At 58.4% G+C, this 11,242-nt stretch overlaps 1 protein-coding gene across 1 annotated transcript in view; it reads left to right on the forward strand.

Annotated features, from left to right (window-relative positions):
* Positions 1-11,242, forward strand: part of ADCY2 (adenylate cyclase 2 (brain)) — a 64,962-nt gene that overhangs the window by 19,682 nt on the left and 34,038 nt on the right. The window contains exons 9-11 of the mRNA XM_012721740.1: positions 1,758-1,827; positions 3,894-3,991; positions 6,902-6,986. Of these exons, the coding sequence (XP_012577194.1) occupies positions 1,758-1,827; positions 3,894-3,991; positions 6,902-6,986 (253 nt within the window). The remainder of the gene's footprint in view (positions 1-1,757; positions 1,828-3,893; positions 3,992-6,901; positions 6,987-11,242) is intronic.

An 11,242-nucleotide genomic window follows, 5' to 3' on the forward strand; every position in this document is an offset into this window, starting at 1 on the left:
GACTCGCAGTGGTGAAGCTGTGGGCCCGCCGGCCTCGGCGGCTGTCCCGTCGCAGCTGTCCCGTTAGGATGACACTGATGCGTGCCACTGTGCGTGACTTCGGGGGCAGCCTCCTCCAGCTGTGCGCCTGGCGCCCCCGGGGCCGCCCCCTTGGCTCGCGACCCCCCGCCCGGGCGCCTGGGTTCTGCTCAGATTCCTAGGGTTTGCTTCCTCTGTTCTTTGCTTCGTTCTTCTGTGTCCCACATGTTTGTGTCCGCAGTTAGACTCCCCGTAAGGAGTCTAGAACGTGAGGCTGCTTTTGAGGGGTTGTGTTGATACAAGTCACTCAGCACAGACACGAAATGGGGCTTATTCTAAAGTGGTGTTTGACGTTGCTGTGACTGCTTGTGTGGTAATTTGCTCGAAAGTCAGGGGAACTTGTAAAGGTGGACGCTGTCTGCATGCACTTGAATCGGTCTCAGCCCCAGTCAGCGGGGCCTTCCCCTCGACCCCCACGATGGCCTCGGGCTGGCCGTCCACTCCTCACAGAGGCAGCGACTGGGTGCGATTCTGTCTCCATGCCTTTGCTGTCCGTGAGTGTTGACGGGGTCGGATAACCAGCCCTTCCCTCAGTTCAGACTCAGGGCCACACACCAGTGTCCCCTCAGAGGGTCGATGTGACGGGAAGGAACGGCCTCCCGGGGCCCCGTGGCCACAGGCAAAGACAGACAGCACAGGGCCAGGGGAGGGACAGGCTGGGTCACCGGGCAGGCCCCAGCTAACGGGTGGAGGAACCCCGGGGAGAGCTGAGGCTCCTGCCCGGGAGCACGGCAGCAGGCCGAGGCCCGTCCTTCCGTGTGGAGCCGGTCAGACACGGCCGCCCACCGAGGCCGCAGCCCGGGTGGCTCCCACAGCAACACGGACTCACCCCAGAGGGGCGGGGGCGGCAGCCCGAGGGCTCAGGGAGGCCGTGTGTGTGGAGCCGAGCTAGCAAACGAGCTGTCGTCCCGCTGGTGGGAGCCTGAGCTGGGCGGCCACTGCGGAAAGCCGACTGGACTCTGCTGAAATACCGTATGGCCAGGCTGTCCCCTTGGGCGTCCACCCGGAAATACAGCCCCACAGTGTCCACTGCAGCAGCATCTGCACTGGGACACGGAAGCCACTCAGTGCCACGGACACCTGCGCCGGGGGCGCGGGTGGGGGCGGGGGTGCGGGGGGCACGCTGGAATGTCCACCAACGGGAAGATGAATTCCAGGCATTTTCCGCAGAATGCAGCGTTGGAGGGGTCATGGGAAATCGAGCAAGGCGGCGTGACAAAGACAAACACCGCCCATTTACATAGTGGGCAGTTTGCTGAAGTAAAAGCCTGCAACCCAGCAGGGTTCATAAACACGGAGGGCGCTGGGGTGGAGCGGGAGTGCGGGTGAGGGAATATCAGGGGTGGCGGTGGGCAGAGAAAGGAGAAGGCTGTTCCTCTCCAGTCAGATCTGCCCGGAGCTGAGAGGCGCCACGTGATTTCAGCTAGGCGTCGGGGAACACGCTACTGGCGTAGCCGAATCCTGCCCGGTGCCTGGGCTCCCTGGGGTTTCTCGGAGATGACCGAGTTTCAGCGCGTGACAGCCGATCGCGGGGCTGAGCTTCCCGAGCAGGGCCGTGTGAAGCGGCGGCCGTGCCTGTGGCCCCGTGGCGTCTCGCGGAGCGCCTTCTGCGCGTGGCACAGACGGGAGCCCGGCGTGCGCGTGGGCTGGCTTGATGCGTCTCTGCTTTTTATTTCCAGGCAGTGGCTCAAATCCGAAGACATCCAGAGAATCTCCTTGTTTTTCTACAATAAAATACTAGAAAAAGAAGTAAGTTATTCTTCTTCAAAACCCTTTTTTCTGAAGTGTTGGTGCTCAGCTCCTTGATGAACTCGTTACCGGCTTTCAGCGCTCCCTAGCGTGGCAGACTCGAGACGCCCCTGACTCTTCCCCGCGGATATGGCCCTGGCTGGCTTCTGGGCCCCACAGTTCAGCTTTTGGCCACCCGCTCCACGCCCCCGGGGGGTGACGTCTCCATGTCTGGAGCTTGGGGCTGGAGAGCCAATCTGAGTTCATGTTATCTGAGAGCACACAGAATCCTCCCTGATGAGTTTGCAGTGTTTTTACACACTTTTAACTTCTTGATAAAAAATACGAGTCTTACACTTGGCTCCAACCCCAAACTATGGCTCCTAATTCACACCTGCCCTCCAGTCAGACACGAACACGTGTGAGGACATTTGCGTTTCACAGCGAGGTAACGTGGTCTGCTGGGACAGAGTGAGCAGAGGCCCAGACCCGCCCTCCTGTCGGGTTGGGTCAGCGTTTTGCCATTCACCTCCTGCTGGTCTAGAAGAGGAGTAAGTAAGGGATCGTTTTCATCATCCCACCTGGAACTAGTCTCAGGCTGACCCGTCCCCCTGCCATCACCCTGGTATTAAAATTCTGCGAGACCGCGCAGTCGCCTCACCGGTATTAAGCATCCAGACCTGCTGGGTCAGAGTCACCTCACACGGAGCCCAGGTGTCAATACCTCCGGGGCTGCCGCACGGCCTCCCGCCGTGATCTGCAGGGGGGGGGGGCGGTTGACGAGTTATCCTTGAATAACTTAGAGCTACCAGTGGTTACTGATGGCTGAAATATCCCGTTACTCCCTCCCTGCTCTGATGCTGAAGGGATTCCATCAGGTCTCTGCACAAAGCCCAGAGGGAGGTTTAAGGTGGGGCATTGAATGCCCAAATATCCCACTTTGCAGTTATGCTAATGTGGCTTCTTCATCAGCATGTAAATGATCCTGGCTCCTAAATCACAAACTTCATTATAAAAAATGCCAGTGAACAGAAGGAATCATCATTTAACAGTGATGCTTTTGCGGACATCACCTGTGTGTCTGTATTTTCCAAGACCATCTCTGAGGCCTCGTTCAGCGCTGTTCCCCTGCCCTAGCTGAGGCTTGGCCAGCAGGAGGGGTAAAAGGGGCAGGCTCAGAGGGAGAGAACGTGGGGGGTGGGGGGTGTTGGTGGGGGCTGGGGGCCCTGCGGAGACGGCACAGCCAGGCCCGTGCCTGTGGAGGCAGCAGCACACACTGTGCGCCCCATCACTGGGGAAGGAAAACGCAGTGATGGCCGCCCCGTCAGGAGGTCTCGGCAGCGTCACCCCAAAGCCCTTTTCCTTTAACTTTATTATGAAACTCCCTTTGGGGAGGTGGTAGCGCCTGGTGGTAGAAAACCAAGACTTTGGGGTGCGGGTCCTGGCTTTGCCAGGCTGTGTCTGCTGAGAATGATGAGCGGTGGCTCCTTCCCCCCCCCCCCCCGTGGGGGCTCATAGCTCCTGCCCTGGGTCTTGTAGGGTGAAAGGAGTTGGCTCTGAGGAAGCTTGCGGGTGGCTCCCGTGGGGACAGAGCCCCGATGGCGTTGGGAGCCCCGAGTGGTGGCTCGCCTGATCAGGGAGAGCCCTGGAGACGCCCACCATTGTGCTGGGCCAGGGGAGGGAGCACGGGCAAGCTTCGGGATGAGTGTGCCCTGGGACGCACCCGCTGCCCTCATCTGACTGGGGAGAGACCGAGGCCTCTGGGTGTTAGGGTAACCAAACCTGCGGTAGCCTGCTGACCTGCGGGGGTCAGTGCTGGATTGGGGAGTGCTCTAGGCTTTGCCCGTCACGCTGGGGGGTGGAAGGCCCGAGGTAAGAGTGGCCTCATTCACCCCCTCTCCTCTGTTCGGGTGCTGCGCTCCTCGCCGCAGGGATTCACTCACCCTTAACTGTTCTGAACGGTTGGACTCATAGAAATTGCGCAGCGCACCCGGGGGCCGTCACTGGGGACGGTCCGCCCCACGCGTGGACGCGGCTGGCGACGGCAGGCTGCCGCAGCGCGGCTCTCACGTCTCCTCTCCCCCCAGTACCGGGCCACCTCGCTGCCGGCCTTCAAGTACTACGTGACCTGCGCCTGCCTCATCCTCGTCTGCATCTTCCTCGTGCAGATTCTCGTGCTGCCCAAGTAAGTGCTGGGCGGCTCCGGGGCCTCAGCCAGGGTCGCTGGAGGGAGGGCGCGCATGAGCCGAGCGGGCTGTGCTGCGGGGTTTTATCTCGCGGCATCAGACCTTACTGTTTGCTGGGCTAACACGGGTCGACAGCGCTTCGTGCCAGGAGCAAGCCTCCGGCCTCCGTCTCACATGACCTCACGCCGCCGCCAGAGGCCGTGACCTCCCCTCCAGCGCCCTCCCCACTGGGGTCTCCAGGAAGCTTTAAAAAGGAAGCTGATCTTCCACCCGAGTTGCCACGTTGCCGATGCCAAGCCTAAGAGATGTCGCCCCGTAAACTCCCCGGAAAGAGCGAAGTGGCCAGGCTGAGTCTCATAAGCAACGTCCTTGTCCATGGAAGGACAGAGCCGCGGTGGGCGTCTCGCTGACCGTCCGTCTGACCCACGCTCTTCCCGTTGCAGAGGGCATCACGCTCGCCTCTCCCAGCTGGAAATGCTGATGCAGTCTGAACCTGGGACACCACACGCGGCAATAAGTCAGCCCCTGGGGGTTTACTAATCACCAGGCCCTGTCAGTAGCTGTGTTTGAGAACATACTGTCCTCCGGCATAAAGCAGATACGGGACATCTTCAGAATCCGTAAGACATAGCAGTGTGTTTCTCTCTCCCAAGGAGAAAAATAAACTGTCCCAATAGAAATAATAGCGGTACAACCTCTGATCACATCAAATAAAATTATAAATAACAAGGACAAGTCCTTGGAAACTAATCAGACTTCCAAATTACTCTTGTGTTAAGAGGAAATAGAAATTGAGATGGCAGGGTTTTTAGAGGAGAATGACAATAAGTATTAATCAGAAGATTTTGATTACTAAGCAGTAATTCTAGGGGTACTTGATGTCCTTGAAAGTTTGTGCTAGAACATTCAAAAGACTCACAATCAATGACAACCAGGAAAAAGAACAAAATTTGAAAAAGTTAAACCAGAACTAATCACATAGAGAATTATCATGAACTATAGACCTTATCAGTAAACCCCAAGCGCATGTTTTAAGTCCCCAAACGTGCAAAGCTTCAAAAGTCTGATCTGGTGATAAAAAGAGAAATAACATTCAGTACAAGAAGAAATTAGTGCAAATATGGAGTCTTCAAGTTTTGAAATTATGTGGAGTCATTTACATTCAACATTCTAAATGAAATGGATCATTTTCTAAGAAAACTATTAAATTCACTCAAGAAATAAAGCCAATAAACTCGGCATGTACATGGCATGTCTTTTCCTTATGGATTCCTTAAAAGGAGCAGGATATAATCGTGTAGACATAAGTCCCCACGACTCAATAGAACTAGAACTTTAGGCATGATTTTCAACTCCTCTGGACTTCAGTTTCTCTTTGGTAAAACGAGGTAACAATTATCCATTATCCAGGGTTATTGTGAGGGCTGAGGCTCTTGTAAGGAGAGTCCTTGGCAGAGAATAGATACTTCATAGGTGTTATCTGTATCATCATCACCACCACTATCACGTCACCATCACATCACATCGCCACCACCACCGTCACCACATCACTACCATCAACATCGTCTGCATTAGATGGTATTATAATTGAGACCTGCCACACCTTCCAGGAGAGGTTTATTATTTCAACCATTTGAGACCTACAAAGCAGATGTAGTGTTGCTGAACTCAGCCCATTGGGGCTGACACTACTCTGACACCAGAAAGAAGCAGGAGAGCAAAGAACACCCTCAGGGCTCTCTTACAGAGACAGACGAGACAGAGGGCGGCCAGCTCGGCAGGAAGCACCGAGAACCCCTTTGGTCCCGGAAGTGTGGAAGCCCACCTCCAGCAGACACCTACCGTCACCCACGGGCAGTGGTCGCCCAGTCAGGCCAGGTGTCTGGCAGCGCCGAGTCATCCGGGCAATTGTTCAGTGCCGCCTGCGTCACCGGGCCAAGCTCACGTGGTGGTGTGGACTCCAGTTGCACCAGCTCCTGCTGGATGCCCAGTCACCTCTCACAAAGGGCGTCTGGGGGCGGGAGCGAGCCTTCCGCCACAGGCGCGTGAGGGGTTCAGCCACTGCCGTCACTGCCGCCCCGCGGGCCCACCTGTGCCCTTGGCGTGTCCTGCTCGGTGCCGGTCTGCGCCGGGTCTTCCCGTCCTCGTGCACCATCGGGGGTCCTTGGCCCTCACCTCGGCGCCACTTGGCCTGTCTCCTGGGCATCACCATGAGCCACATGGGCAGCGTTTCCACAGAGGTCTTGGGGCCAGATGGGCTCTCCCCAGAGGTCTTGCTCAACCTTTGCCTTTGGTTTTCCATGTGGATTCCCCTGACATCTCTGTCCTTGGACTTAACAAGTATTGAATGATCTCAAGGACCTCTCAGAAACGAATTCGATGCTTATGCCGTTACCCGCCTGTGGTCCGCCAGGGGCAGGCTTGCCCTGAGTGACCGCAGAAGCTTCCTGCTCCCTCTCAGTGAGCCTGCTGCCTGTAACCGGGGCGGCCTCACGAGCATTTAGCTGCCCTGATGCCCGACGCCTCTCATGGGGAAGCACGAGGGTCATTGTTTCCTGCAGGACAGGAGTTAGGGGGACTGGAGGTCACACAGGCGTGTCTTGCAGGCAGGAGAGTGTGGAGGTAGCACCGTCAGGTGCATCCTGGAAAGATCCTCTAGGAAGAACTGAGGCCCGTGGGGCCCTGACGGATCCGTCCGACGAAGCCGCAGACCCTTTCATGGCCGCGTGCTTGGGCAGTGTGCCCCTCTCGTTTCCCCAAAGCTTAGTATATGGTCACCAAACAAAACGTAGCAAAACTTAGGAGTTCGTTCTCGTTCAGCGAGGGCCCGGCTCGGCGGGGTGCTGTGGCAGCCTTCTAGACCACTGTGGGGCCGCGAGCCCTCGGTAACAGGCCCCTCTCTCCGGCAGGACGTCCGTCCTGGGGATCTCCTTCGGAGCCGCCTTCCTCTCGCTGGCCTTCATCCTCTTCGTGTGCTTTGCCGGACAGCTGTTGGTAGGTACCCCTTGGCAGGCGTGTTCCCGGGCGAGATCTGAGTCCTTGCTTAAAACGGCGCCTGCTTGCTTGCCACTGTTAGAGCCCGACTCACAGTGAGGAAACAGGTCCCTTCACGGCGCCAGCCCAGAGCAGCGACTGGGCGGCGCTCACAGCCTAGACGCAATCTGAAGCTTGTGTGAGTCGTTAGCACTCACGCCATCAGGCTGTGTTTATTTCTGCTCACAACTGTTGTCACGTCTTCTAAGCTTTCAGAGTATTCTAGTGGCAAAGACAAGTGGCATTGAATGCTTGTAGGGTACAGGATTTTCAAGGTATAAAATTAAGGAAATAGCAAATGTAAAAATGATTTCTGTTAGCATTTAATTTAAACCATCGCTGTAAGTGCGTGTCGTTTGGATGCGAGTTGTGGGTGGAAACATCACATGCAGCATCCAAGAGTGTGAGTCTTAAGCCGGGTTTCCGGCCTCGCTCGCAGGCAGCAGTTGCAGAGAGGTCCTGAGAGCATGGGCCTTGTTCACCGGGCGCGTGGGTGAGGCAGACCCTGGGCGTGCCCACAGGCTGTGGAGGTGTTTTCGTGGAAATTGTACCACAGAATGGTAGACGGGCTCCTTAGCGTTTGCGGGTGAACAGGCTCTGGGACTTCTGGCCCGACAGGATGCAGTGATTTCCTCTCCGCTGGGCCTGGACAAGACCACCTGGGGCAGAACCCCAGGCAGGCTGCAGTCTGGGGGCCCCCCCGCCCCCCCAACCCCCGGCCTGTGTGCGGCAGCTGCCAGCTCTCACCCCAGCCGCACTGGTTGCCGTCCTCTGCCATTTTGTTTCTTAAAAGCATGTTGCTCCCGCCCAGCATCGGGCCGTGAGCCCCAGTGCTCCCCTCCGGGTCTGGGCTGGCTCCTGCAGCCCCAGGGCGCCCGGCAGTTGGGAATCCGCAACGCAGACAGTGCTGCTCCCTCGGCTTTGAGCCTCTGCAGCGGGTGTGTCTAGCTTGGTCTGGGCGGGTTGACATGCTTCTGCTAGGTTGGGAATTCTCCCAACGCGGCCTGTGTCCCCTCGGCGAGCACAGGGCGCCAGGAGTCTCCCCGATCGCGGGAGTCTGTAGGTTGTCAGAGGGGACTGGCTCAACACTGGCCGTGGGCTCGTCAGAGTGTTCCGGAAGGCTGACAGCACAATGAGGCCTGGTTTCCCGGGCCCCGTCCTCTGTCTTCCTGCAGCCATTTCTCGGGTTTTCAGGACAGGGGTGTCCTCTCAGGCTCTGGGGGAGCCAAGCCTCCTGCTAATGAGAGCAGCCTTAGCCCTCATTTTCTATTCCAAGAGATCCCATCTTGCAGGTGGGGGAGCCTGGTGTATATTTAGGGTTTCAAGCTGACGTCTTCCTTTCCACGTGGGAGTTTATATAGAAAAGAAGGCCGAGGCCTGGAGAAAGACTCCAGAAGATGCTGCTGCCCCCCGGGCAGGCCCCTCTGAAGTAATGGGTCGCCTCTCCGCCGCCAGCCAGCTCCCCCCGCTGAGGCCCTGAGCTTCCCGAGACCCCCACACCCACATGCCAGTGGCCAGGAAGTTCTCTTTAACTCAGCGGTGGCTCACAGGGAGATTGCAAGGCGGCTAGGAAGCCAGTGGTAGCCAAGTCGAGAGGGTGAAGGGCAGACGGGGTCTCTCTCAGCTGGACTCCCCAAGATCCAGGCATGAACCCTCCCCGCCCTCCCCGCTCTCCCCGCTCTGCGCTCAGGACCAGCGGTCCCTGGGCCTGGTGGCCCCGGCAGTACTCGGGAATTCTCCTCATCTCAGTGGTAGGTTCTTTTTACTGTTTAAACCCTTCTGCAGGGATTTTTAAGAACTGTCAGCATGAAACTCACTCGTGCGCAGTCACTCTGAGGCTTTGAGCGCGCTCCTAACCTACCCCACGGCTGCATGTTCCACGGCGGCCGGGGAGGAGTATCGGCGCCCTGACTGCTCAGTCCTCAGCCCTCAGCAGTCTCCCGGTCGTGTGAAGTCCGGCCCGAGACGAAGGACTTGCGGGTGGATACCGAGTGTGTGACGTAGCCCAGGACCCGGCTTCAGGCCTGCGGAATGCCGGGCCTGCTCGGCCTGGCCTGCGGCGGTCCCGAGGCGGGAGGCCTGGCTTCGGGGCCCTGCGCCTCGCCGTGAGGCGCTTTTCTATGGGGCTGGGGAGGGGGAAGCCTGGCTGCTGTTTTTCCTCCAGGGTCTTGCACCAAATAGGCAACACAAGTAAACAAACCTGATGGGTCGTTTTGTAGCCAGGTTTAAAAAACGGTAGAGAAACCTCAAGATGGACAAAAAGCAAGAGTGACCACAAAATGCTGTTTTAGGTTCTTTGCTTTTTTGAGGGAAGCCCATGTGGCTACGTGTTCAGTGACATGTTCTGGGAAAAAGGCAGGGCAGGTATCTAATTTTATGTGCGGATTTCTCCGAGACGTGGGGACAGTCCCCCCCCAAGTGCCCCCACACCTCAGGTGCTCCCCACCTCAGTGTTTCTCTTCTCGGTCCTCGCCCATGTGGCGGCCCCAGAACTGCACCTTCCGGGAAGCGCGGACGCCTCGCCGGCCCTGCGGTGAGCCTTCCGTTAACACACGGAGGTTACACGGGGGCGACTGGGCCGTGCCCCCCAGTTAGCGCTCAGCCAGTAGCATCTCTGCCCATCCCCGAGCAGGTCTCCCCTCTGGCGCGTGCGGTTGTGGGTCCCTCCTAACCCGGTGGGCCCTGAAGACGGGCGTCCTGAACGTCTCCCCCAGCCCCGTCAGGTGCTCGGGAGCCGCCCGGGCCGTGCGTCCCCGAGGCGTCTCCTGCCTCCCGCCTCGCCTGCTCAGGTGAGGAGCCCGCGAGCCCGGGCGCTGCAGCACGCTGGCCCCAGGCTGGCCGGGCAGGGCCACGAGGACGGATGCGCGAGGGCACCTGCGGGCTCGTGGCGACGGCCCTGGGTGGGAGATGTCTCCCGACCCCACGCGCCGCTCGGAAGCGCCCCTGTTCCAGTGCCCATTTGCTGGCGCCCGCTCGGCAGGCGTCCTCGTCCCTCCTGTCGCGTGACCGGCAGGCTCAGGGCCGCGCCGGCCCCGCCGGGCACTCTGCGGGGCCCGGGCACTGGAAAGAAGGCGAATGTCTAATGCCAGCTTGGAGGAAGCGCCGAGGCCCAGGCTGGGGTGCGGGCACGTCCCTGAGGTTCCCCCTTGAAGACTAAGGCGGGGTCTGTGCACAAGCCGAGAGGCCGGAGACGGGGATGTGGGCGCCGCCCCGGGGAGGGTGAGCCTTCACACTGCCGGTCTCCGTCCGGGGGAGAATGCAGGCTGCTTGCGGGCAGTGGGATTCCCGACTCCGCTGTACCCCAACTCCCGCTTCTCAGGGACAAATGCGGTGTCACAAGCAGCCGACCGGGCACTGCGCGCAGGCGGGCCGACGGCCCTCCCGAGTCCCGGCGGGCAGCGCCCTGCAGCGCGGAGCGACGCCCAGGCTCTCAGACGCCTCCGCGACCGGCCTGTGGCCTGTGCCAGACGGCGGTGGGGCCGAATGGGAATCGGGCCTTGGGCCTGAGGGATTAGCTGCAGGCAGGTCTGGGCCGGCTGTGTGGACCCTCACCGGCCAGCCACGTTCTTGGTGGTGGGCCAGGTGCCGCGGAGGTTGCCAGCTGGTGACGGCCCAGCATGCGTGTTCAGAGGACGCTGGCAAAATGACCCCCAGGGCCCTCATCGGCGCGCTCTGTGATCTGGGGTGCTGATGTACACGATTCAGCTGTTGGCTCAATTTATGTCAAGCTGAACTCTGGGCAGTTAGCGATGGCTTAAGGCCATTTGGTTGGGGGGGGGGCGAGTGAATATATGAGCGAATTTAGAATCGACAGTACACTAGTAAATAAATACCCTCAATAGCACTTTGCAAAGTGACCTCACGAAAAGAGGCTTTACAGGACTTCCATAATTCTTTCATTTGATCATTGGAACAACTCATTTGACTTAAGTAGAACTAAAACAGAAAAAGAGTCAAGATCACATTTTCCTTATAATCAGCAACAAAACCCAGCGCCAGCTGTCACCGGAGTAGTAGTATTGCTAATAATAAGCGCACGTCACGTCTGCTGCCAGATTTAACTTTCTGAACTACCTGAAATGACTTAAATTTCTACAACAAATGTGACAGTGACTCTCGCCAAAAATAACACCCCAAACAACCCAAAATACATCTTTTAGAAAAGAGACACAGTTCCAGCAAGTGAGAACGTCAGGAGAAATTCTCCCGGTGTGGCG

This window comes from Condylura cristata, unplaced genomic scaffold, assembly GCF_000260355.1.
Source record: "Condylura cristata isolate star-nosed mole 26May11 unplaced genomic scaffold, ConCri1.0 scaffold00007, whole genome shotgun sequence".
Taxonomy (NCBI): domain Eukaryota; kingdom Metazoa; phylum Chordata; class Mammalia; order Eulipotyphla; family Talpidae; genus Condylura; species Condylura cristata.